The sequence below is a fragment of the Cyclopterus lumpus genome, chromosome 25 (assembly GCF_009769545.1).
Source record: "Cyclopterus lumpus isolate fCycLum1 chromosome 25, fCycLum1.pri, whole genome shotgun sequence".
Classification (NCBI taxonomy): domain Eukaryota; kingdom Metazoa; phylum Chordata; class Actinopteri; order Perciformes; family Cyclopteridae; genus Cyclopterus; species Cyclopterus lumpus.
In genome coordinates, this window is record NC_046990.1 from 11,177,005 (window position 1) to 11,203,882 (window position 26,878).

Consider the following 26,878-nt stretch of genomic DNA (forward strand, 5'->3'; position numbering starts at 1 on the left):
GTTTCCCCCGCAGTAAACCCTCCCTCTTGTGGGTAACAGCAGTCTGGTTCCCGTTAAGTTGAATAATATTTAAAAATCATTAGTTAGCGTTAGTTACCAGTTCATAACTAACCCCCCTCCACCCCTCCTCCCCCCCCTTCACTAGCTTAGCGGACAGCAGCGTCGGGTACTCGCCTCGTCTCTCCATGGAGAGGACTGTCTTCCGGCTAAGTTGTTGCAGCAACGGGCAACTGAGCCGAGCTAGCTGGCATGCTAACGCCCCCCAGCTAGCTTGGTGAAGTTTTCTTTGTGTCAACACTAACCCGGTATGCAAACAGAGCTACACATGTATTCCAACGTCAGTTAAGACGACAGTTTAAGTCACAAAATATATATATATATATATATATAAGAGGAAGAACTTGCCTTTTTAAAAGTGTCTCGCGCAGGAGTAGTTACATCTTTACAAAGGGTCCGCCGAGTCGTTTCTAAGCAACAAAGTGACTTCGACTCTGTCAATCAAACCTAATTGTTAGGTTTTGTTTTTTTTCACATACAGGCTAGAAACGCCCCCTTTTTTCTTCTTTTTTTTTTTACATTCATGCAGAACACACAAACTTAAAAAAGGACTTTTGATCTGGACTTTTTAATATTTAATGTTTGCATGTGTTGTGATTGTTTCTAAGGACAAGTAGGATATATGAAGCACGATGAAAGATTATACCAAAACCACTTTACTGGGTTGAAATGGCAACCTGCATCAATAATAATAGTATATATTAATATAGACTTTATAATTGTTCTCCTTGTTCAGCACGAGTGTGCATGTACATCTTCTTTTCCGTATTGCTGTTGATATTCAGAAGCTGCATCTGACATCCCTCAAGCCAGAGAAGCTCACATGACATTCTTTTTTCCTGTTTCAGTCACATTGTGTTTGAGGTCTTCCTCTTTACACGGACCAGCACATGGAGACCATGAGATAATCTCAACAGCCTTCACTGCTCTTAATGAAACCTGCACAACAAGGTGATCTTCCTTGGAGATGATCCAGAGGTGGAGCACATGCCTCACATGTAGACTGAGTCTCTTATGGCCTCTAGTTTGAGGCACATGTGAAAGAATAATAAGTAACATAATAAGTGACATAATAAGTGACGAGGCATATGACATTGTTTCATGCATTTTATTCATATGCCACTGGTTCAGATGAAGGCTTGAACTGGACACTGGGAAGCAGGAGGTTTGGTGAATTGTACAACACCGCCATCTGCTGGTCTACAAGGGTTACTGCTGGTTTTTGGTTATTAGAGGATATTTGACAATGCATTGCCAATTGAAAGTTAATCTTTATAGGCCATGTCTTATTGTGACCCCCTCATTGCCATGCATATTTGAAAATGTGATTTTTAAATTATTTTCTGTATGCCTAAAATTGTTTAAAAAAAAAAAAAAAGTGTAAATATGAATAAAATACAAATACATATAATCTTCTGCTGCAGAAATAAGCTATTTCCATGGTTCCAGTCCTGTTTCGTGCCAACCCATCTGGAGCACTGATGACACGACCGTTTGTGTATGGAAAGTTGATTCAGCTTGTTGCTTCTGGTTTATGTAAATTCATGCAAATATGTTTATTTTCTTAGGTGTTGACGTTAGAAGGCGGTGGCACTGTGAGCCACAGTCAGGTGTGATCTGACAAACATGATCATTTTTTCAGCGTTGTCTCTCCAAACCACAGTAAACATTCTGTTTTTAGTTTTCAGATGGATATAATAATGATGTAGAACGTCCAGCACAGTTTAAATAGTACACCTGAAGATAATGAAGGGACTTCCATATTGTATGTGTGACGGGAAACATTTTTCTTTTAAATTATAATGAAAGAGTAACTTATAAACACTTTGTATTTGTCTGTTAATAATACAAATAAAAATGTCCACTTGACGTTGTCACATTCATGTTATACGGAGGCAAGAATGACACAAAACTAAATGCCGTTACATTTTTAATCCTCATCAACCGCAACAAAGTGACAGCGCTTGATATGTAGAATGAATATGTTTGATTCATATTATGTCATCAAGAAAAATAGATTTCCTGCTCTCATTTACGCATTTCTGCAATTAATAGCATCATGTGAGATAAATCCCCCGAAGTACAGGTCACACAACTCTGATGGGGTTTTGATTCGAGATACATATTTAAAAAACACTCCCACTAAAACTTGAGGCAATCAGAACTAAGCCCCATTTCCCCAGACACGTGCCATGAGTATATGATTATAAGCTCATATATGTTGCTTCACAGACGGAGAACACACACAGGTGTAACTAGTCTGAACCGATGCCCTCTGCAGGCCCACTGGCTCCACTTCAGGCGATGGGAATGATCTCATCGGTGCATTTGCAGGAAGCGGGACACCACGAAGACACCAGGCGGTTGCTGCATCCAGTCGTGTCTTTCATGGTCGGACAGTTGATGTATTTGTCTATGTAAGGGCAGGGGTTGGCTGAAATGACACAATGGCGAGGTCAGATCGTGACCTCGGTAGACAATTGATACATCCGCCATAAAGAGAGCATCCTAACATCTGTTACTTACTGCAGAGTTTGTCTTCACAGTTATTGGGACAGGAAGCGCACGGGGGTCCGGCCTTGTAAGGTGGCCATCCCCTGAAGTTTCCTCTGTTCAACACATTAAAAAACATGTTTGTTTTTTCCCCCTGACTCAGAACTAACCTCTAAATATACATATATATAGACACTTCTATTGTTCTTTCTTGTTTACCTCCACCATCGTAACGCTCATTGATACAACAAAGTCATACGGTGGGTGAACGAGGGTCACTTACGCTCGGTAATAATGGCAGGCGTATAAATAGATGCTGTTCGGGCACAGTGCCACCCCACAGCCAATTTTGTAGGAGCTGTTCCACACCACCTGACAATAAAGATAAAAACAAAATCCACTTTACTTTGAGAGTAAACCATATTGCCCGACATGACTCATTTACGTTTGTTTTTTTTAAAGAGTCATATCAGTTCTTGAGCTGGAATTGTATTAAAGGATATGAATCACACTCATTTTGTACAGACAATTATCCATAAAATGAATACTTAGGAGCATTTTGAAAGCTAGAATCCACAGATTCACCGTCATGATTATTAATCCTATTTTTATTAGTCTAACTGCTTGGAAGCAAAGAGTTTCTTATTTACACACCGAGCAGATCCGGAGCATTCAATCAGAGTTGTGTTTCACTTCATGGAATGTAAGTTTAATATTCACCATATTTTAACCCTCATGGAAATGTCTGGATCTTTAGCTCAATGGGATCAGAGGGAACCAAAACGGTGAAGTTGTGGGCCGAAAAAAAAACCCAAAACGATGAGCTGAAAACCCCCCAAACCCAGACGCCTGCATTACATTTGATATGAGCGTCACCTGTGTGTAGTGGCCGCTGCTGGAGCCTTTGGGGTACAGGTAGCGCGACACCTCAGCGTGCCAAGCATTGATGACATCCGTCCACGAGTCAGGTGCAGATGAATAGAACATATTCTCACCCAGTTCATATCCTGCTCGTTGGATACACACACGATTAAAGTCTTTCTGCAAACACACACCTTCATTTCCATGTCCCAGTTTATATAGATAAAGCAGCTTCATTAATAAGCCCATTGATGATCAAACCTCCTTTAAGATAACACATCCTACTCTGTGTAATTAGTTATGAAAAGAAGGTATTAAGACCGTAGATAAGATAATGTTCACCGTGACTCCGGATCAATCAATCACAAGGTCACTCAGGTCACAGGGAACCTGAACGCACCTCTGAGGTGTCATCTGAGGCGCTGCATTTGTGGAGCGAGGTTCAGAGGAAACAAAAGAGGAAGAGGAAGAGGATGAAGAGCGTATACCGTTGAGCATGCGGGTGCTGGGCGCTCCGTGACCCAGAATACAGTTGTCAACCCAGGCCTGAGCGCTGGCTGCCACCTCCTCACTGTAGCTCTGCAAGAGGGGAAAGAATGATTCATTTCAAACACACAACCAGAAATACCAAACAAGATCCGTCCTCTCACGAGATATTGGGGGGGGTTTTTTTGAAGAAAAAATGGGATAATTTGTGATTTTTTTTTTCGAAAAATATTTTACACTCCAGATCTTAGAATATAGGAAGAAGAAGAAAAAAGGTTGCGATTGCAACGCGCTCCCCCCTGTGAGACCAGCTGGTGTGCTTCTCATACAGCCCCAAGCCAAAAGCTCCAATATAAACACCAGATCTTTTTTTTCTTTTCTTTTCGTGCAGAAACCCTGCAGCCTTTCCTTTGGAAAGGAAATGAGATGTCTTCATTCTCCTGTTGACTGAAAGATTTTCAACTGTGTACAATGCTATTGGACTGGTGGGGCTTGGCTCCCAGTAGATTAGACCATGTTGACATTACTCGCCTGTAATGAACATAAAAATGACATTTTAGAGTGATTGTATTTATCTGTGATGGATCATAGTGTGACCTGCTATCAGCGGAGGTGACCTGCAACAGATCGCTTAAAGGGCCAGTGTGCAGGATTTGGGGCCTCTAGTGTAGGAGAACTAGAAACATGTATGTGCAACATAGTGGACTCCTTCTAAAGTATTGAAAATTATGATTCTAAAAAAATATAACACACTTAATTAATATAATATTTTACCAATGGAGTCCTATAAATGCTACACGCTGGCCCTTTAAGGCGGAGTCAGCTCCTAATCATCAAACTATACAACCCTTTGAAAAGACCTCTTTATGATATGATTTTATGATTTTCAGGCGCCGTGCCACACCCACTTAAATGTGTTTATTCTCTCTTCCGTCTCACAAGCGACGGAGAACATTAGCTGAGCCTTCACGAGCAGAAAGCAGCACTGACCATCAACAGCATGTCGGAGGCAGTCGGCCGCACCGCTCTGCGGAAGGCATTGTGAACGCCAACGATCTCAGACTGGACCGCTGGGGTTTCTGGGCAAATGTCTGCACACACACACACACACACACACACACGCTTAAAACCACCAGGTAAACAAGATATTAAAGATATAATACAGCCTAATACTGGCTTAATATCTCAGCCGTGACTCCCAAACATATCCGGGTTTAATTATTTTGAAATGGCTCCACATAACAGAAGAATTTACAGAGAGGATTATACAAAATCCCATAATCTTATTGGGAGACATATTGAAAAGGTTTTCTCAGGTGAGGCCTGAAAACAGCGTATCTCTGCCAGATGCAGTGAGCACTGCGCTCACCTTGCTGCGGACACACAATGGCACCAGACACATTGGGAAAGCAGAAGAAACAGAAGTTAGGGTTCTTATCAGGACATTATTTACTATTTCTGAGGAGCATTTGCAGCACAATGTATTTTATATTTACGTTAAAGCTAAAGCATTAGCTGGAGAAAAAGTTATTCCTGCTCCACACACTATGTGATATTGTTTATTAAAACAGTGGCATTTTCTTTTATAATATTGTGAATTCTAGTGTTGTCTAAATTAAAAGTCTCTCAAAATCAAAACTGCACTCCAGGACTCGAGTGAACAACATAATTTCCAACATAGCCTATTGTATTAAAACGTCCTAATATTCCAATACTTCTAAATACTTCTACTCACCACAACGCAGGCAGCGTGCGCTTGCTGCAGAGCCGAGATGCAAAGCAGGAACGCAAACATTTTCCTGGACCACAAAAAAAGAGGATTAAAAACAAAGTAAGATTACTATAAAAAACAACAAATGAAGACAATATATATATATGTTATTCTGGCAAAGAAATTCAAGAGTAATTGCATCCTAAAAAGGTTTAGGAAAGCCAGTGAATAAGCACACCTGCTCCTGAGCCTTCAGAAGCTGGAGGTGAGTCCCTCCTTTTAAAGACCATTTCCAATTCTTAGGTGTTCCCCCCTGGCTATTGATGCAGTGCAATCTTGGGCTTTACATAATGCACACTTAATGGAGTGCAGCTGACAGAAGGTAAACATGGAATTGTTCAGCACAAGGGTGCAGTGACTTTCTGATGCATTGTCTCAAGTTTACACTGCATGCAGTTGAATGGAAAGGCATCTCAAGGCAGAGTAAATAAAAAGAAGAAAAAAGAGCACCTGTAGATTGCAAGATAGATCCGTGTGGTCCTGTATTAAATATTAAATACAGCACACGTTGGCTGAAGACGCACCCAAAACGAGGCACGGACAGAAAATGTTTAATACATTTTTGACAATGTTTTCTTTTTCTTTTCACACGAGTATTGTCAAGAACAACCAGTGCAGTCAGTCTGTTGCCCGTCTGCTCACACAGGCACAACTACTTTACTTCACTCTTGCCGGATGTTCACTTTGTACATTTTTGTCCCATTTAGAGAAGAATAAAGACGATGCTTTTAGGGTGTGGCTATGTGGTGATTGACAAGTCGCTTTTTGCTTAAAAATGGTCGATCGGTTGTAGTTAGCTCCACCCTCTCGTTCTGATGGTGATGGACAAGCAGTCGTCCACAAACCAACTGTCACTATGATACAGTCTGAGCTCCAAATGCTCGCTAACCTTTCTTTGTGTAAATACTTGATAAATAGATTAGCTACAGCGTCTTCTAAAGTCTGTTTGCAGATGTTGGGTCGTCATATAACACTGCTTAAACTTAGCTGGCTGCAGATTTAATAGACATATTTGACTAGTTGTCACACTGAGTGATAGACAGCCTCTATGGCTAATACACATCCATGGGCCACACAGTCAGATTATACAGGAGAGCAAAGAGCACTGGTATTAGAAGGAAAATCTCACAAATAAAGTCATGTGTAGTGATGTAAAGATCATATATCATGTAAGTATAGTCTTCTATTTTTCATGTGGACATTCTAGAATAGAGTACAGTACAATCGGTAACAGCATGCATTTATTTAATTTAGTCTATTTCTATATTCTCAGAGCACAATAAATGATTATGTAGTTTGTCTCTGTGAAATAAAGGACGTGCATTGCCGGCTCTGCAAGAAATGATGTGTGAACAAAGCAGAGTTTTATCTTTGGAGCGACCTTGCATGTTCCCATTCCTCTGTTGACTTGTGATTATGTGTCTAAATGCTATCGCCTCGGAGCTTATTGCCTCGGGCTGTACAGGACGGCTCAAAAACAAGTTCTACTTGAGTAAACTCTCGGAAAGAAGAGTCTTGTCTGGTCTTGTTTTTATATCCAGAGTCCTCGGTGTGCGTCGTGGGGAGGAAGATGGTGATCACTGCTGTAATGCTCCTTCTTGCAAAGGACGGTCTCATCGTGCTGATATTTGCTACTAGTACACACAAACTGCAGTTGAGGCGGATGTGAAGACCATTTGCATGTCGGGCAAAGGCCAAACTACTGAAAACTGTACGAGCCCATCAACACTCCCTGACGATGGCTCCGCACGTCAACATGCAGACAGGAGCTAACGGAAGCCCTCAGCTCGGATGCTGCGTTCACACCAAACACCGCGCACATTTCTTGCATTCACGTTACTTCGCGGGATCATTTGTCGTTATTTGCGTCCTCCGGCCACATGGAGGAAATCCCACAAACTACACGTATTCACTGTCTCGAGCATACTTCAGCAGTACGACCCCGAAATAAAACGATTTGGCCGCGATTTAATTGCAATAAGCGGATAAAAGCGATGCCTATTGACGCCGATTTGTTATAAAAAGATTGAATTCATGTTTCAGACGTAATGTCGTGTTAGCCATCCGATAGCCGCCGAGCTATTTCACTCTTAAGACCAAACGTGAACCTCATGGCGCCAAAGGAAAAGTCAAAGGCATCACCAACATATTTAGGATTCATAACATATTCCCATTGCACATCATTTCATTTGCTAATGCATCAGGTAGATGTAACACAGACTTGGCGGTGGACCATGCATATCTGTACATAATTGTATGGCAATCCAGTAAAGATATAAGATTGTGCACATACATTGCAATCTCCAAAGCACATAAATAAGACATCAGATACCCAGCTGCATATCAACTGTAAACTAGCCGTCCTACAGAATGTAAACCGCAGTCTGTCAACAGCGTAGAATGAGAGCGATGATGGACACCGTGGGTGGAGTGCTTTATGTACCAAAGGCATTGTGTGTTTTGTGGTTGTCTTGGAACAAAAACTCTTTTCATGAGGTTAGAATAAATAAAAAAACACCTTTAAAAGTAATTGTAGAGATTATGGACCAGAGTGACATGACATGACGACCGGGAAGAACGTTGACAACCTAATGCAGGAAATTATATGAGAAAGGTTGAAGTAAAGGGGAAGTTTACCCCGTTGCTTAACTATGGTATTTCATAAAAAAAGAAACAACACTACTGAATGCATGCACACTGCGCAAGAGATTAAAAAGCATGTGAATAATACAATAAGTGTATTAATTTCAAGCAGAAAGACATTCTCATGTATCTTTGTATAACTAGCACACTTTGAGATTTGAGCTCAGAATAATAATCTACTTGAACTTTTTCCAAAACCACTTTCTCCATCTTGCAAGCATTTCGGGCATTTATACAGAATTACTGTCAGTCACGTGATACAATTCTTTACGGGCACAATAAAACATATTGCAATGTGCACTAAATGTGTATATTGATACACATTTAGTGCTTATTTTTACACATACATTGCTCACTCAAGAAACAAAAATCAAGAATGCATAATGAATATTTAATTGTTGGATTATTCAACAAAGACAGCTATGGAATATATAAATAAATAAACATTGCAGTCAACGCACAATATATTTTTTTTACCTGTATATTCCAGACGTGTCGCAAAATGATATCACATTTTTATTTATTTATTGAAATATAATATGTGCATATCGTTATACTTTCACATCAGGCACTAATAGAAACTCAAATGAGACCACAGCATCAGACATGTTCCTACCACTCATTTTGAAATGACTCACTTCCCACCTCAGCCACTGGGGGGCGCTGCCACCTCTCTGGTCACGATGCCTGAACCCTCTCATATAGAAATCAATTAGGGATGTGCTTTGTTCCACTCGTGCTCTCCCGTCCAATCAGCTGTCAGCCTGCTGCTTCCACACACACTTTGCTGGCCCGTCCATCTTGACAACATCTTGAGTCTCCACCAAGTTGCAGAACATTAAGCGCATCTAATTTGGACCTAAACAATAAAACCAACGAAGTGTGAGAGTTGACGACGGCAGCGTGTAAACGTCAGCTTCCTGTGTGCATGCTTTGTTTTCTCCAGCATGCTGCCAATGGCACTGTTGGGGATCATTCGTGTCATTCAAGCCTCAGCCCCAGGACGGCTGCAGCATTTGGGCATCTGTTTAATTTTGCTCTTAAAGGGCATGAAAACCAATCAAGCGCCTCCCCACAGCGTCTCTGTTCTTTCCAACTCTCAGAAGATACGATTTGCCCTGAACCTCTTTCACGTGAAGGTGGTCTAACGCTGAAGTATGCCCTTCCACGTTGCCCAGATTAGATGCACGTGGGCAGTTTCCGCTCAGGAAGGGTGATTAAAGTCTAATGGGGCTCCCGATGTGACAGCAAACAGAGCCAGGAACTCTCTCACAAGAGACGCATCATTAATATGCAGCCTGGAGATCCTCATGGCAACATCAGAGCGACACAATGAGGGCTCTTCTTGAAACGCTGGCGAATGAGCGAGGGAATCCCGCCACGAGGCCGGATAATGACTTTGAGAAGAGCCCAATGTCATGAGCACATTAGAGTAAGTCTGACTTGGGATGGTCACAACCTCATGGAACCTTTTGACACATGCCAAAGGGGATGAAAATAAATATTTGATATGGCTTTTGGCCTATGTGGTCATAATTTGCCTCAATAGCGCCCCTTACAAATTTAAAAAAAGAGCAGCTCCAACACTATGGTTCCCCTACATATATTAAATAGCTGTGCAGACACTCCAGTACCTGTACATCGCTGCTTGCAGCTTTAATTAGTGTAGTATTATTCACGTAAACATGATTATTAGTGTAGTATTATTCACTTGGTATTGGTCATGTAAACGTGAATATTAGTATTCATTGTAGCTGCTTTCCATTTACCTTTAAATCAGAATAAAGAAGGTGAGAAACATTCAACCATCAAAACACAGTCGTCGTATCGCACCGAGCGACCACCAGGGGTCAAACCTACGCTCACTTCCTGTTTCCATCAATAGGTCTGGAATCAATGGAACAGACAGTGACGTCAGCAGAGATGCAGAGGGTCCTCAGCAGGTGTTGACGCTGTGGTGGAAGTCACAGTTTATGCAACAGGAGTCTGGTGTTTTCGACACAAACTGGCTTAAATAATGGATCCAGGGCCATAAGGGGTCCTGGAGGATCACACACACACACACACACACACACACACACACCCTGTTCAACACAACCCCTTATCCTTTTATTACTTATAGACAAACTTATAATCACCAGCTCCCAGGAACACTTCCCACGGCGTGCACGTGTGACTGTGTGTGCACGTGTGACTGTGTGCACGTGTGACTGTGAGTGCACGTGCATCGACTATGTGGCACAGCGGTCCACTGCTTCTCTCCATCTCTCTCTCAAACACACTATCGATTTCTATTTCTGCCTGCCCATCTTTCTTTAGTCCTTCACTCCCTAAACACCCTCCGCTGCCCCCCCCCCCCCTCCCCTCTCCCCAACTCTGGTATTTCCCAGTGAAGCCCCCTCCTCACCTCCCTCTTCCCCCCACCTCTCCTCAGATGGATTCTTCAGTCATCCAAGTGGAACTGGTGTGGTAGTCAGATAGTCAGAGAGGAAAAAAGGCAGAGAGACAGAGAGGCAAAGAGGCAGAGAGGCAAAGAGGCAGAGAGACAGAGGCAAAGAGTCTGAGAGACAGAGAGGCAAAGAGGCAGAGAGACAGAGAGGCAAAGAGGCAGAGAGACAGAGGCAAAGAGTCTGAGAGACAGAGAGGCAAAGAGTCTGAGAGGCAGAGAGGCAAAGAGACAGAGAGGCTGTGCAGAACAGACGCTGGGTCAGAGCGCTCAGTTGCTTCAGACAATCACGGGGGAGGAGAGAAAGACACAGGAAAAGAGAGAGAGAGAGAGACACAGGAAAAGAGAGAGAGAGAGAGAGACAGAGACAGAGAGAGAGAGAGAGACAGAGAGAGAGAGAGACACAGGAAAAGAGAGAGAGAGACACACACACACACACAGGAAAAGAGAAAGAGAGAGAGAGAATAGAAGGATAGATTGAAAAGGGAAGGAGACACAGGGGAGGGAGGTAAATATGTGACAGGATGTGGTTTCCCTGAGCTCGCAGAACATCGGTACATACTTTGAGGATGACCCAGACGCACGCAGCGAGGTGGAACTGAGGGGGGAAGCCGAAGCCAAGCGCTGGATCCGCCGCAGACGCTCCGGTTCCTCGGTGGAGGAGCACGCGTGTTCCCTCGAAGCAGCAGAGCAGCCTCCCCCGTGAGCCCGGCGCCCGAACCCCGCAGTCCTCCATCCCTGCTCCCCGGTAGAATGCGTTGCTCTGCCCCGGCTGCCGCCTGCGCGTCCGAGCACTGAACTTTTCAACGAGATTCGCGAAACAGGTACGTTAGGTTTGGCTTTGCGTGAGGGCTGATGTCCGGGGGGGGGGGGGGGTCACACGCTGCATGCGCCCCCCCTCCCGGACAGCAGCCTCCGCGAACTTGGATTGCACGGCGACATTTGTTTCACCACAGACGGGTTGATTCACGAGACGATGCCGCAAGCCACAAGTTTGGCTTCGGGGCGGTGTGTTCAACAACAAGCTCCGAATCCACTGCGAGCACGCACGCACGCACGCACGCACACGCACACACACACACTCTGACCATTCACCGTGCACATCATTAGCTCTGGTTGTTTTGAAGTCACATGCGGGATGGATGGCAGAGCGGCGCTGAGAATGTGAAACATGTCTACCTGGATCCAACCAGAGACCCGGGCCGTGGTTCAAGATGGGGGGGGGTGTGAGCTATACTGTACTCTACGGATGAAGGTTAAAAGTGTGTGTGTGTGTGTGTGTGTGTGTGTGTGTGTGTGTGTGTGTGTGTGTGTGTGTGTGTGTGTGTGTGTGTGTGTGTGTGTGTGTGTGTGTGTGCAGCATGCGCCTATATATCGTGTCCTGTCTGTACAAGTGGATGTTTACATGCCTTCGACTATGTGCTCCCGTACACGAGTTCATCCAAGCGTGCGTGCGTGCGTGCGTGAGGAGGAGGAGAAGGAGGAGGAGGAGGAGGTTTAAAGGGGGAAACAAGTTGAGCGATGGCAGGAGGTGAAGGAAGGGCGGGGGGGTGTCAGGCAGGAGGAAGACGAGGGCATGAGAGAGGAAAAGCCGGGGGAAGAGGGGCAACGTGTGTGTGTGCGTGTAAGAGAGAGAGAAAGTGAGTGAGAGAGAGAGAGAGAGAGAGAGAGAGAAAGTGAGAGAGAGAGAGAGAGAGAGCTCACTCTGACTGAACTGCTGTTAATTAGTTCCAGCTGGTGAGCTGTGGAGCGTCGGGCTGCGTTAACTCTACAGTGTTGGTGGGTCAGGAGTTGGCTCTGTCTCAGTCTGTCTGTTACACACACACACACACACACACACACACACACACACACACACACATCCCTGTCCTTCTATCTTTGTGAGGACCCTCATTGACATAACTCATTCCCATTCCTCTAATCTTAACCATCACAATGAAATGCCTCAACAAAATCGTTTTGTATACCCTGAACCTTAAAACCCTGAACCTCAAAACACTCAAAAGTGAGGAGTGGCCAAAATGTCCTCACTCTGAAGGTCTAAAACTGGGACAGAACCGACACACACACACACACACGCACACACACACGCACACATTTCAAGAGATGAACAACAGAGAAACACAGTCAGAGACAAAAAAAATAACTTAAAAGGAAAACAGCATATGGGCAGCCCTGCAAATACACTGAAACATGATACAGGCTGCACACACACACACACACACACACACACACACGTCTGTGTGCACATGTAGCCTCAAAAACATACACAACAAAGACACCATCAGATGTTGAACATATGATGTGCAAAATCCACAAATGAAAAAGAAAACACATTTTCACAGACAAAAGCGCACTATGAACACACACATCACACGTGAACATCAAAGTGTGTACATCAAAGTGTAAGCGTGGAGAATACGTATATGAACACATGCAGTACCACGCGTGAACGTGCATATGACATGAGCACACACACACACACACACACACACACACACACACACAGGGGAAAGGCATGTGGCTGCATCGTAGGATTGGCCGCTCTTCAGCTCGGCTGTTTTTAAATGTGGAAGTGATTATTGTGGTTTGGGCTTCGCTACAATGTCACGTGGAGGAAGGGAATGAGGGAAAAGAACATTACCGTACAAAAAAACAAACACTTTCCCTCCAATCTCCAGTTAAACGTTGCCCTCCGGACACTTTTGATTTAATTTGAGGTTTCTGCATCAGAGATCTCTGGGAGTGGATGGAATCTCACTCGTGGTACTTGTGGCAGCTAATAAGGCATTATAATAAGGCCCGTTATGAGGAATTCTACCCGACTCCACCGCGTATTAATGCTTTTATATAAAGCGAAAAAGGGCCATAAATAACACAATCTGCTTTCTTTGTCATTTTAGCTAGACCCTTCTCATGGACCGTTCATGGCATCAGGACTAACAATCCATTTATTACCAAATGATTAAATTAACCTTTACAACTGTAGACTTAATGTATTATGGTAAAAGCTTTTTTGCTCTTAACTTATTACCATATATAACTGAAAATGACTTACTAAGGTTGGGGGGGTTAAGTTGGGCGCCCTGCAATCTTGACTGTTGGTCTCTTGTGTGGTTCAAGGATCCTACACTTCCCAGAATGCAACTCAATGGCTTCCGAGTTCCTTCTCGACTATTAAATTACGATTTATTTCAAGATTACCACATACCAGCGGTTTGTTATGGACAAAGTGATAATCGTGATGGTGTTGATCAACATTAGGATGCCCATTTATTTATTTATCTATTATTATTATTATTATTCATTGATTTCAGGGACAACACATATCCATTGCACTTCAAATCATTTGTGAAATGTTCCTGCTAATGTACAAATATTTGCATCAAAGTGAAGACTGATCCTCTATAGAAGCAAAATAAATACGACCACAACTTTGATCCCAAAATTAAATCAACAGAGCGCTGCTCATCAACATGTCGTTAACATATCATTATATTAAACCGTAAAATAAGGTTATTCTTCACCTGCACTCGTATTTTCGCGTGATGGTTAAACGGAACGATTCTTATGAAGCCAAAACCTGCGGCAAAAAAACAAGAAACCATTACTTTTGTAACTTGGTTGGAGCGAGCGACCCTTTGAAGTATATTCACAACATACTGATAACATTCAGCCGTCGTTTTGAAGAGTTTTACTTCCTTCCACCATCAGCGTGTGTGTTTTCTGAGCCCATGTTGATTTTCTTTTAGTAAACATGTACTTTAATCAACTTATGTTTGCTATCTGATCCGAGCACAGTGAATCCCCCCGTGAGGTGTGAAATTAGATTACGGTAATTGGCAAGCGTTGGCTGGTGAGACCCAAAATGTGCACTCCGTTAAGTACAGACAAACACCCACAGACGGACACGACAAAATACGAGAACATTTTACACTCAAATTTAGGGTACATCTAATTGAAATGTAGTTATTTTTAAACCATTTTAATTTCATTCTACTCTCATTTCGCGCTGCGCCTGTTTGATGCCAGGGACTCACATTGGGGACATGATGCAATATAAACATATACAGGATTTCATTCCTAAAAAAAAAAGAAACAAGTTGCCGGAAGGTGATTTTTAGTCAAAATCAAAATGAGTTTAAAAAAAAAAAGTGATGATGACAACATATAGGTATTTGGTTGGCAGGGTCGTCTGTATTTTAGAGATGTTCAGTGCTTGATTCCAGGATCTTGGTGTAATTTGTTCCAATTTGTTGGCAGTAATATGAACTTCAGGCAGTAAACATGGCTCAGTGGCACAATAGACGAGGTGTGAGTCTTGCAGTCGTCATGTCAGGGTGTCTCACATCCCCTCGCTCCCCCGGTTCGGTGACAGCGATCGTGCCTTTCGAAGGTACTAATTCATTCACGCCTCTGGCGTTGCCCTAGACCTGAGACGGCATCCAAGGAAGAGTCCCCTGGGCTAGACGGGAGACAAAAGAGACGACGTTCAGCCGGTTGTGTTGTAGCCTCGAAGCAGAGACAAAGAAAACAAAAACAAAGGAAACACAAACGTCCCCCTTGATATTCCTATAAGGCAAATTGACTCCTGTTGTAATGGGCGGTCAAGAAAATTGCAGCAGTATTGATCGGCTAATGTTCAACGCGGACGTATCGATAGGGTGTCTGAAAACCTAAGAACTTGGCTTCGGCTGGCTTTAATAAAGAATGACCTGCCTGGAGCAAGTTCACAGAAAGCAATGAGTCACTCAGGGAGAATCTCTTCCAGCTCCAAATACAAAGAGGGCAACCCAAAGTCTTTTTCTCTCTCTCCTGCCTGATGAACCATCCCCCTTTCGCAGCGTTTTCTTTGACAGCAGCTTGAAAACGTTTGTGCGGGTTGAGTCGAGATACATTTTATTTTGCTTTTCACTTGCGAGAACTGTACAAATCCCAGCGTGGATAGATTATGCATAACAAATCAAACTCATGACTGTCAAAGACATGCGGAGAGGAAGGGAGGGGAGCAGGAGGACGCCAGTGTGGGAGGAGGGCGGGGGCGGATCCTGGTGGTGAGGAGGGGCGTGGGGCTTACGGCGAACCAGAGAAAGGAGAGAACAAAATGAAAGAGAGAAACTGACAATGAAAGAGAGAGAGAGAGAGGTTGAGAAAGATTGGTGCCTATTATTCCCCTGAGGAGGGAATAGTCATAGAGGGGTTGGTTCCCATGGCAATACCTCTCTCGTTGCATGAGTGTATTTCTGTGTGTGTGTGTGTGTGTGTGGATGGACTGCAACCGGGCCTTGAGACTGTACGGAGACGAGGTTGGTCGAGGCCACACGGAGCCCAGAATGGGCGGAGAGTCTCAGACGGACACGATTGTTTACTCGCCCGCTCTCTCTCCGTCTCACTCGTCACAACCTCGTCTTCCCTTCTTCTTTTTTTTTTCCAGTTATGCATCGTCCTTGGGCATTTAAAGCAAATAAAACAAATTCAGCGAATAGAAGAAGAAAAAAAGAAGAAGCAATTCCACCTTTGGCCCCCACGGCCTCCAAAAAATGTTTATTTTGTTATTTTAATTCAAACAATAAAATAATAATAAATATAAATGAATATTACAGTGCAGGGAGAGATGACAAAAAGCCAACTGGGCTTATTTGAAGCCTAAAATTTTACAAAATTACAAACATAAAATGAAAAATGCAGAAGATAGACAACAAACGAAAAAAGAAAGAAAGAATTTTTTTTTAATTATAGCAATCTTTTCTGTGGGATCTTCAAAGTAGAAATGTTTAATTCATATAATGCCTTCACTCACAATACCCGACGCTTTGTGAGTTTTTGAATTTGTTTGCAAATCCTAAAGACGTCACACACCTTTCCTCCTGAAGTGCCTCGTCTCTTCTGGTTTATGGCATTCTGGATGTTACACAAGCATTATATTATACTGACTCGTTAATCGTCATGAGAAACAGAAATTAGTGTTTTTTTGGGGGAAACCCATCGAGTGTGACCTTAGGGCGTCTATATTGACCTCATGCTGCTCCGCCCATTTACCCTCTTCTGGTTCTCATTTATATTTGTTCCTGAAAAAAAAAACTGACGAACCGTAATCGCAAAGATCACAACATGACGCGTGGATTCCAACAGCGACCCAGTTTCATTGTGAAAATGAGGGTTTTAAGCCTCTCGTGCATCAAAACCCACTTCCTCTCTGTCCGCTTGTGTGCTTATGGTCGGAAAAAGTCATATTTACACTCTGAATATATATTGTTTGCGGCTAGCTTAGCTCTTTATGTCTGACGCTCACTCGGAAGTAAGCATGTGTAAAGTAGCTAAACAGCCAGCTGTGTATTTAGTCGCCTCTCAAGCATCCAGACACACCATGTTGTATTTAAACTGTCCTGTAGGTTTGGATAAAAAGGTCATGTACAGTATGTTTAGGGACACACTGGAGCTCCCTCTCTTAAAAGGACACTAAAGGTTACAGCATTAACCTAGGTGAGGATCCAAGGTGGTGAGGACTAAAGGAAGGAAGAAAAGGGAGCGTGTGACGTCGTCACCCGAAGCCGCAGAGATCGAGGGTGAAGCACGGAGGACATCAGACTATTGGACACATCGACCGTGTGTCCTGTGACCTTTTGTCAAAATAAGTTGCTCTAAGTGCTTGTTCCGGAAAACAACCCGTATGGGCATTTCCTTCTGTGCCAGAAGTGGTTTCATGTTCTGCCCCCCCCCCCCCTCCCCCCTCCCCCAGGACACTGCAGAACCATGCATCATTTATACTTTTCACTTTTAAAACTCCGGCCCTCCCCACACCCCAGTTTAGGTAACTGGTGCTTTCAAACATCGCTGGTTCAGAATCTGGTGTGTTTCCCAGTTTAGTTTCAGCTGGTGTGACAGCTGTCAATCAATCAAAGCAGACCAAACACAGGATTTTTAGATGTGCGGTTTTAACTGTTAAATAAATCCATCTGCTGATGGCGAGCCCATGTTTATGCAAGGTCATTTGGTAACCACGGAAACTCCCCGCACATCAGTACATGGGGTTTTCCCAGAGACACCAAAAAGTAGAAGTGTGTTGTGTCTCATTTAATGAAACTATTGTCACTATTTATAAACACTTCAATATTTGAGGTCCAGTTACAATCTCAACTAATAATGCTTATGATCAATTTCTTTATGAGATAAGATTCTGTGGACAACGACTTGCCGTCAGTGTCTGAATCCATATAAAGATGAAGCCGAAGACACCAAAATTCACCAATAAAACACTTACCTAGCAGTCCTTAATTTATTTATAAAAGAAATACATACTGTATCTCCTCCTGGCGTGGAAACTACAAATGATACTGAAAACAGAAACGCCGCCTCGCGAGCGCTCCGCTTCCCTTGTCAGCTTAAAAAGATCAAAAGTCAGAAAAAGGCAAAGAGGGGCGAGGGAGAGAGGAAGAGAGCATTAAAAGGGAGACTACATGGAGGAGAACACAAGAACACAGTGTCCTAATTAATGTCCTCCTCCAATAATCCACTCTGAAGCTTCTCCTGCTGCCGGGTTTGATCTCAGCAATGTTGCCATCAAAGCGCTGCAACGTGGGCTTGTTCTACGGGGGAGATCTCACTCGGGCCGCATTACATTTCACTCGGGGAAGTCGCTTCTCGCGGCCGGTGCTGTGATCGCGTGGCGATGTGTACCGTCGTCTCTTACCGCGACGTCAAAAAACTAGAAAGTTCCAATTCCTCGTTAGAATAATTTGAAGCTCCATTTTCCAAGGAGCTCAGATCAAATTCATATATGATGTGAACTATATTATTATGGACCGAGTCTGCAGCTCTGCAGGGCCTTTTAGCGTCTTTTTAGCTCATTATTTTTGTTATGAAACCAGAACAATAACTACATGACGATGAGAGCATCCACACTGATAAACGATAACGTTCTGTGAACGTTGGCTGCTGGATGATTCATTGATTATTGATCATAAGGAGGCGACGGGGGACAGTTGTCATGGGGCTACCTGAGGTAACGCTAGTTGTTGGGCTAACTAGCGTTACCTCAGGTAGCCCTATGACCACCGTCCCGTTGTTAGCCCAACAACTAGCATTACCTCGGGTAGCCCTATGACAACCGTCCCGTTGTTAGCCCAACAACTAGCGTTACCTCAGGTAGCCCTATGACAACTGTCCCGTTGTTAGCCCAACAACTAGCGTTAGCTTTTCATAATCAGCCGGGTTGCTTCCCGAATGTTCTTCTTCTTCATTTTTGTTTCCCTTTTAAAAACCTCAATTATGACTCATAATTAGCGACAAGATTAGCGACGAGCTCGAGCGAGTTAACGGAGACCAAAACGGAGCTAAAAGGAGAGCGAACGTTAGACTTACTTTAGTTAGATGGCCAGAAAACAGCAAAAGTTTGCTCCGTATATTCCTGCACCCAAAATGGTCCAAACAATATTTTATTTCATCTTTAATAACGTGTCAAATCCCCCAGAGAAGCAACAGGTGACCCAGATGATCAATGCCGAGCGCGGGAGACAAAGCAAACCTTGAACTGACAAATAGTTTTTGACTGACGGATACCAAACATGGCAGTGAAAGACAATCCCCTCCCTGATGTTACCCTCCGCGTTCAGCACAATACAAAGTGCTGTGGGATGTTTTGGTTGTAAGGGCCAACTCTGAGTGCATCCCGGAGACAACAAAGCATCTGAACGTCAATCGCGGCTCACGAAGAGAGAATCCTATCGAATAAAACCTCTTATCATATAAAACCTCTCAATGCCATTAGCAAGAGACAAAAGAAAGAACAAAACGGCAAGAGGATCGTTGCTAATTCAGCAAAAAGGGAAATCAATGGCCCTCCTTCCCGTTACTTTTTTCCCTTCTTCTATTCTGTAGCTAGTCTGTCTTCCATGTCGAGCATCCCTGACTCCCCGCCTGCCAATCTCCCGAATTTTTTTTTTAGAAAACACACGCTTGTGGAGGAGCTGAGGGGCTGAGGAGAAGGTTGGAGGCAAGAAACGGTGACGGAAAAAAATAAATCGTAAACATCTCACATTTCCTCTGTCAGTTCAGCTCTAAAAATACGCCTTCGCCTCAGATCTGCTCCCCGGTCTCCAGGAGCTATGCAAATACAAGCACCTCCATCTTTTCCTCCCCTCATCCACTTTGTTTTCCTTCCAGCCCCCCCCCCATCCTATTGTTCTGAGTAGCTCTCCTCCTGCTCTTGTAGACTACATGACAGAGCCTCTTGTTCCTCCTCTCTCCAGGGTACGGGGAGACATGATAAAAGCTATTTACAAGCAACTGTAGGCAACAGTGGGAAAAAATATTCTAGCTATTTTTTTTTTTTTTTGCTGTTTTCTTTGACGGCAGAGGCATTTGTGAAGCTGGTGAACTGCGGCGCAGACCTGAGTGACGACTTAATGGGGGCGACTGAAGCGCTTTTAGGGACTTTGACTATGCCAGCTTCTGCACGTTGCGTTCGGCTTCTTTATTTTTGCGTTTGGCTTCTTTTTGTTTGTGCAGAGAGGCCAAGACACAACTTCACGGCACCTGAGATGCACACAACGCGTTCAGAAGGCTTCCTCCGAGGTGTCAACCCCCCCCGTCCTCCCCACCTTTCCGTTTCTGACTAACAATCTGCAACTCGGCAACCCCCATTTCCTCTCTCTCCCTTGATTGATTCTCACCTTTTCCATTCTTGCCGTTCACCTCATTAACAGAGTCTCCCACTCCTTCCTTCCTCCCCCCCCCCCCCCCCCCCTTCCTGTCCTGTCTCTGAAGCGACGGCCGGCTCGGATTCGTGGTTTCCAGCCGAGGCCCCTACGTCGTTCTGTAATTAGTCGGGAGCTTAATAGAGAGGGTTCCTCATCAGCCGAGGTTGGAGGGGAGGGGACCACATCCATCCATCCATCCACGCGTCCATCCTTGAGTTTAATCAGCGGCACACAGTGGGATGTCACCTGCTCCCAGACGCAGCCGGCGGACGGCGGTGCCGTCACGAACCATTTGTGGCGAGGCGCTCTTTAAGGGCTCCTCTTCTTCTTCTCTGCTAATTTGGTCTCCCTGGGAACGAGGCACAGAACCCGTGAAAAAAAATCAAGCTCATTTAGTCGCGTTCATTTATTTATTTAGACGCTCAATCCAGCATTTATTGTTTTTTCCTTCTGACATCCCAGAGGAATCACGGATATCAGAGTGCATGATGGTTCGCCTTCATGTGTGTGTGCCAATCTGTCATTACCAGTGGGGGAAACACAACTACTACTAATAATAAATGTATTTTTTGTAATATTCTCTATACTTGTGTTGTACTTATTGTGCTTTTTAGATACATTGATGATTTTACATAAGACGTATGATCGGTTGCACATTCTCTAAGACACTTTCATTTGTAAAAAGTAGATCCAACAGCGCAACAAACACCAGAGAACTATGCAACTATTTGTAAATGTTATATTATTGTTGTGAGGTAAGGATGATTATTACGATCATGATAATTAGATAACAAATGATTATTATACTCTTAAACATGCCATTTATCAATTATAATGTAATGCAGATTGGCTGTGTAGAAAGACCCTTCTGCTAATTGATTTTTACATCATATGAATGGAAACATTTGGTTCTCTGCGATGAAAACAAACAAAAAGCATTTGGAAATGTTTTCTGGTTAAAGAACTACAACAGGAACAAAGTGCACATTGTGGTGTTGCTCAAATAAAAGGATCTTTCACCTCCAATAACAATGAAACGCTGACCCGGCCTGTTTTTCTCTGGTTGGCAGAGGCCCCGCCCACTCAGAGACAGCCATGGGCTGCGGGCTGCGCAAGATGAAGCCGACGTCGGAGGAGAACAGTCCGGGGAAGATTTACTCCACCCTGAAGAGACCGCAGGTGGAGACCAAGGTGGGCGTGGCCTACACCTACCGCTACCTGGACTTCCTCATCGGCAAAGACGGTGAGACCTGGATTTCTATCAAGCTGCTCACACGCTCGAAGTTGAATAACCAGTGACCCAATCTTAGTGTTAGTAGTAATACGTATAACTATCTGCACCAGTCCTGATAACAATACTATTTACTACCGATCGGATACTAATTAATAGTCTGTTTGCCTCGCTGTGACTGGGATCCTTGTCTTATTTAACATTAGCCTTGACCTTCACACAACATATTATTATAAATGTACATTTACTGAATTGTTATTAATTAAAGGAATTACAAAGCATAAATAAATACTTACCATTCAATTGTAAAATGTATGTAGTTTACATAGAATTGAATAGACTGGCCCCTTTTATCCGATTCCTCTATTTGAGTCAGTATCGGCCCGTTTCCATTCATTAAATATAACTCACCGAGTTGGGCACTAAAAGCCTGAAATCTCAGCATAGCAGAAGTCCCTATCAATCAATAATCCCCACAGCTCCCTTTTTTGAAACCATGTTATGGTCATTTTGTGCTGCCGGGTCGTACAAATCTAAATGATTGCCCCTTGCACAGCTGAAATGATCCGAGTAGCTCGAGGCCTGAGGCGTTTGGCTGCCTCGTACCTCAGCGTGATAAGAAGGCAATATGCCTCACAGGTTTTTTGCCGATCGGCACCGCAATCTGCAACTCTTTGTGCGGTGTGCAGTATTCTGACTGAATAATGCTCCCTCCAGCGTGATTAATCTGTCTACCGCCCCTCTGAAAATGCCATTACACCTGCGTGTCTCCAGGATAAAAGCATTAAGGAGTCAGGTGCAGCAGAAATCTATCACTCATCTATGGAATCGCAGCACACTGGCTGTAATTTTCTGAAGGATTTTCTTGTAATGATTGAGTGTTAATTTGTTTCCCGGTAAAGCAGCCGCAGCTCTAGTTTATGTTCTCACAATTAGTCAGTCATGCTCACACGTTGTGCTAATGATATATATGTTTCCAGCCAGGGGGGGGGGGGGGGTACAACCAAAGTCAAAGGTGGCCTTCTGGGTAATGAAACTATTGTGGTCAAGGTCTCAGTTTGTTTCAGTAGCTGTGAAGATGCTGACAGTCAAACGGAATCTGAGGTTTCCTGCGCTGCGCATGAACATATGGAAATTAATCAGTTTCCTTTTCAAAGATAGCCACACACACACACACACACACACACACACACAGAAAAGGCCGGTAGAGCCCCCTCCTCTGCTTCCTCTCAGTCTGAGGTGTTTACGAGACGGTAGGTGGGTGTTGCTTCCTGAGAGGCCGAGACCTAAAGCAACGGCTTGTGTGGACTTTGTTGTGTGTGTGTGTGTGTGTGTGTGTGTGTGTGTGTTCATGTGCATTTAGGCGTATTCCTGTCTGTTTGTGTTGTTATGATCGAACATTAGATTTAGACATTTGAAAAGGTTATTTTAGGTTAAATTAATTGAGAAAAACTGTACATTTGGTGTATTTACGCAACAAGCCGACGTGGTTAGGTTTAGAAGAAGGTTAAATAGAAGTAGTTTTTTATTATTTGGTTTCACAGTGAAAGTCTTTGACCCGTCTAAACTTCCCCTTCCTCAAGACCTTCCTGCTCGTTGCTCTGGCTGTGGATTCCCCTTTTCATTTTCACTTGTTTTCTTTGTTGCGCGTCGGCACGTCGAGCTCTAAAAACACGGTTATGTTCTACAACTGTCTGCCATCGAGCTCGTGAAAGCCGACAAGATGTCAGCGCTGCGTTAACAGCTTAATTCTACTGCCCCTCGGAGGCCCCAAAAAAATCACAGAAATGTGATCTACAGACAAAAAAAAGAAGAATGAATGTCGGCATTTTCGGGACATCTGGAACTCTTGTTTATGCATTCTGCTCGTCTGATGAGACGCAGTCAATATGTTTCCTTGCATACAAATAGGTTGTTTGCCTTAAATATCTAGATTAAGTGTGTAATACTAATGAACTCACAAAGCATTTCAACACATCCACTCTTCCTGATGGCAGCCATAACAGAACAGCCGTTCCGCTAATCCCCCCCATAAAGTAGACCCACTTCGTCCTCCTACACTGGGCGAAGCACTCGTTTCTCAGACGCACTGCTGCGCTTCCAGTTTACTCCCAACAATGTGCAGCTTCAACGCAGAACCAGAAGACTAAAGCAGAATAATCCCACATCATTATTAAACTACTTCTCAAGCTAACCTGGTGTTTAAATGATCAAAGCACCGTTGTTACGCTAATTATAATGAAACTATCGAAGGGAGAAGAGAGCCGTCAGATATATTGATTTGCAAAGTAGAGCGTAATGTCATCTGCAAACTTCTGCAGAATCTCTGGGCGGCCGATATCAGCACTTGGGTTGAGGTCAAGGTAAATTTAAGGGTGGGTGTAGAATTAGGATTAGATGAAGATTGAATATGTAATGGGGGTGGTCATTAAGTTGAGCAAATGGGAAAGTAATGTGCTTTGTGTGCGCTCCAGGGCAAGGGAGGAGGAGCCAGGGGCCTATATATAGCCATCACTCTGTAATTTCTGCTCGTGACAGTTATCGCTGAAATGATGGTGGGAGGGCGGCGTGGTGGTGGTGGGGGGGGGGGGGGGGTATGGTCCGGGAAGCCGGGAGACGTAGTGCACGGCGTGTTCGCCCTGACAGTTGATTAGTCTCCATTAGCTTGTCAGGCTGACTAGACTGGATGGATGGAGGAGGCGGGACCTGACATGAGGGCGGGGCTGGAAGAGGAGGTCGGAGGTGGACGGGTGCCTCCCTTTTGTTGAATCGTGTGTGTGTGTGTGTGTGTGTGTGTCTTTGGCTCATGGCCACGTTTGTTATCTTCAAGCATTCCCCGTCCTGGTGGGGGTTGCTACTTACTGTAATCAGTTTCCTCTTACTCTGCCTCTCTGTCGCTGTCAGTACGCCTCTGTCTGTGTTTCTCTGTTGTTCATCTCTTAAAGTGTGTGTGTGTGTGTGTGTGTGTGTGTGTGTGTGTGTGCGTGTGTGTGTGTGTTTCCCAGAGGAGCACATTAAGTTGTGTGTCTGTGTTGCCCAAGTGGCTGAATCATTTCACTGCATCAGCACTGCGTACGTAAGTGTAGGCGACGTGTCGGGTCTTTTTCTACAGGAAACCTGTAAAATATTTAAGATATATATATATATATATATATATATATATATATATATATATATATATATATATATTTGACTTAAATATTTAAGTCAAAGATTATTAATATGAAAATATTCTCTCTGGTAGAGCTGTAGGGCATGCACATATATTCAGATACTTACAGTGTGAGGGATTATTACTTGATAATTGGCTCACAGCTGACGTGTAAATTGAGTTACTTTGCCAATTAACGAGTTCCTCTACTTGTTCCTTAAGTGCTCAACAAAACACACATTGCACTGTATGTATTTCCTGGCTCATAAAACTCTTGGGAAGCTCAGTTTAAAAAAATTAAATGATGGTATTGACAGAGTGAACGTTACGTGTCCGGTCGTAAACGACGTGAATGAAAGAAGTGTTTTTGGGAGCAGAGGAGACGCTCTATCAAAAATAGACACGGCGAATATCTTTTAAACACCGCTGTGGGAACAAATCGAAGGCTGTGTCTCCGGCGTCATAAATAAACCGGTTTTCTTTGCAGCGGTTCACACCGTGGGCTCGAAAAGTGAAACCCGCCTCCGGTTACGAGCGCAGCTTTTCGCTCCGTGGAGCTCGTTAAGAATTCAGAATCTGAACAGACGAGACGCTGATGCCGTGCGGCCAGAAAAGAGACGCGGCAAAGTGCGGCCCGGGGCCTCAAGGCCACGTGGCAGAAAGGCTAAAGGGGACATTCATACCTGCGTTCGCTAACTCGTGTGTCCTTGGACGAAATAAGTAACACATTTTTCCTCATAATAAAAAAAAGCTGAATTCGTGAGCAATAAAACACACTCTTGCTCAGTTCAACAAAGTTATGAATAAATCATTTAAAAAAAAATTTCTCTACATCAATGAGCCATTATCCCATTAATGCCATTCATGGCCACAAGTCTCATTTGAACTTCAGTGTTTAAATGTATTCAGTTTGATTATAAAAAGAGTAAACTTTAAATTCAGGCCGTGTCTTTGACGATCAGACGAGCACTGACTCAAAAGCATAACTTGTCTCATGCAACTGGAAACGTCATATTTCATTATGTTCCAGGAACAAGTAATACAATTGGATGAAGTTGTTGTTCTTGTTTACTTGTAATCGTGGCATCATTATGGCTGTCACTGTGTCACTGTGTTGCGTAATAGAAGCCTCAGAAGCTGCAGGCCTCTTTTTTTCCTCTGCATCAGCAGTTTTCACCCTCCGCCTCTCTTCTCGGGGAGACGCCGCCCCGTGACGTCGAGTTCACTTCACTGGAACTTCTTCTGCACCGTGATTAATGCTCGCAGTCATTTCTTGCCACAGTGGCAAGTTTCATCGTAAACACGAGCGCAACAGACGGGATGAGTCTCATTTCCCCCGAAATGTGATTAAAAAAAATAAATAAACAAATGTTTAGTATTTTTCTGTAAACGGGGTTAATGCGTTGGCAGGCAGGTTGGGTACACTGGGAATATAAATATGTCGCCCCTTGACATCAAAGCCAGGCGTGCAGACATGTGAGGCCTACACACACACACACACACACACACACACACAGTGTTTGATATCATCTCAGGCGCTAGAAACATCATTTATATGCAAAACCCACAGAGTCCCAGAGTCCCCTTGTTAATATGAGCTGTAGCAGAGGCGGCAGGTGAGTGACACGCAGGAGCAACCCCCCCCCCCCCCACCAATCCACTCAGATACGTGCTGCAGGAGGTCAGCAGCAACGCCGCACGCCGGAGTGGCTTTCCGAGGGGAGATTAGTCCTCGGACGGCGGGTTTATCCCCTGGCTCCGCCGCTCGAGAGGTGGAATTGAATCTCGGTTGTTGGAGGAGCGACATTGAGGACTGAATTCACGGTCATCTGCTTTTCACATTATATTCCCAGCTGCCCGGTGTGTTCCCACAACACCGTTGTAAAATAGATGCAGGCGGGGAGGCGAGTGTGTTTCTGAGAAATGGGCAAAGGGGCCATCGCTTTTTTTTGGGAATATTACAGAATGAATCACCCGGCCCTCCTTTTGGGACCGGCTCGCTGCACACCGAGCGCTCCAAGACGAATGCCATCAGTGGGAT

General features: G+C 44.0%; 2 protein-coding genes across 2 annotated transcripts in view; one reads left to right on the forward strand and one right to left on the reverse strand.

Moving 5' to 3' along the window:
- Positions 1 to 1,983: 1,983 nt before the first annotated feature.
- On the reverse strand, positions 1,984 to 18,077 carry LOC117728009 (cysteine-rich venom protein). The gene is made up of 9 exons (XM_034528643.1): positions 18,019 to 18,077; positions 5,633 to 5,696; positions 5,267 to 5,270; positions 4,888 to 4,988; positions 3,900 to 3,990; positions 3,427 to 3,557; positions 2,834 to 2,922; positions 2,584 to 2,666; positions 1,984 to 2,491 (listed from the first exon to the last, which is right to left on the reverse strand). The coding sequence occupies exons 2-9, from the start codon at positions 5,690 to 5,692 to the stop codon at positions 2,355 to 2,357; spliced, it is 696 nt and encodes a 231-aa protein (XP_034384534.1). The 5' UTR covers positions 5,693 to 5,696; positions 18,019 to 18,077; the 3' UTR covers positions 1,984 to 2,354.
- Positions 11,147 to 26,878, forward strand: part of LOC117728008 (raftlin-like) — a 77,421-nt gene continuing 61,689 nt past the window's right edge. The window contains exons 1-2 of the mRNA XM_034528642.1: positions 11,147 to 11,581; positions 21,526 to 21,698. Of these exons, the coding sequence (XP_034384533.1) occupies positions 21,551 to 21,698 (148 nt within the window). The 5' untranslated portion in view covers positions 11,147 to 11,581; positions 21,526 to 21,550. The remainder of the gene's footprint in view (positions 11,582 to 21,525; positions 21,699 to 26,878) is intronic.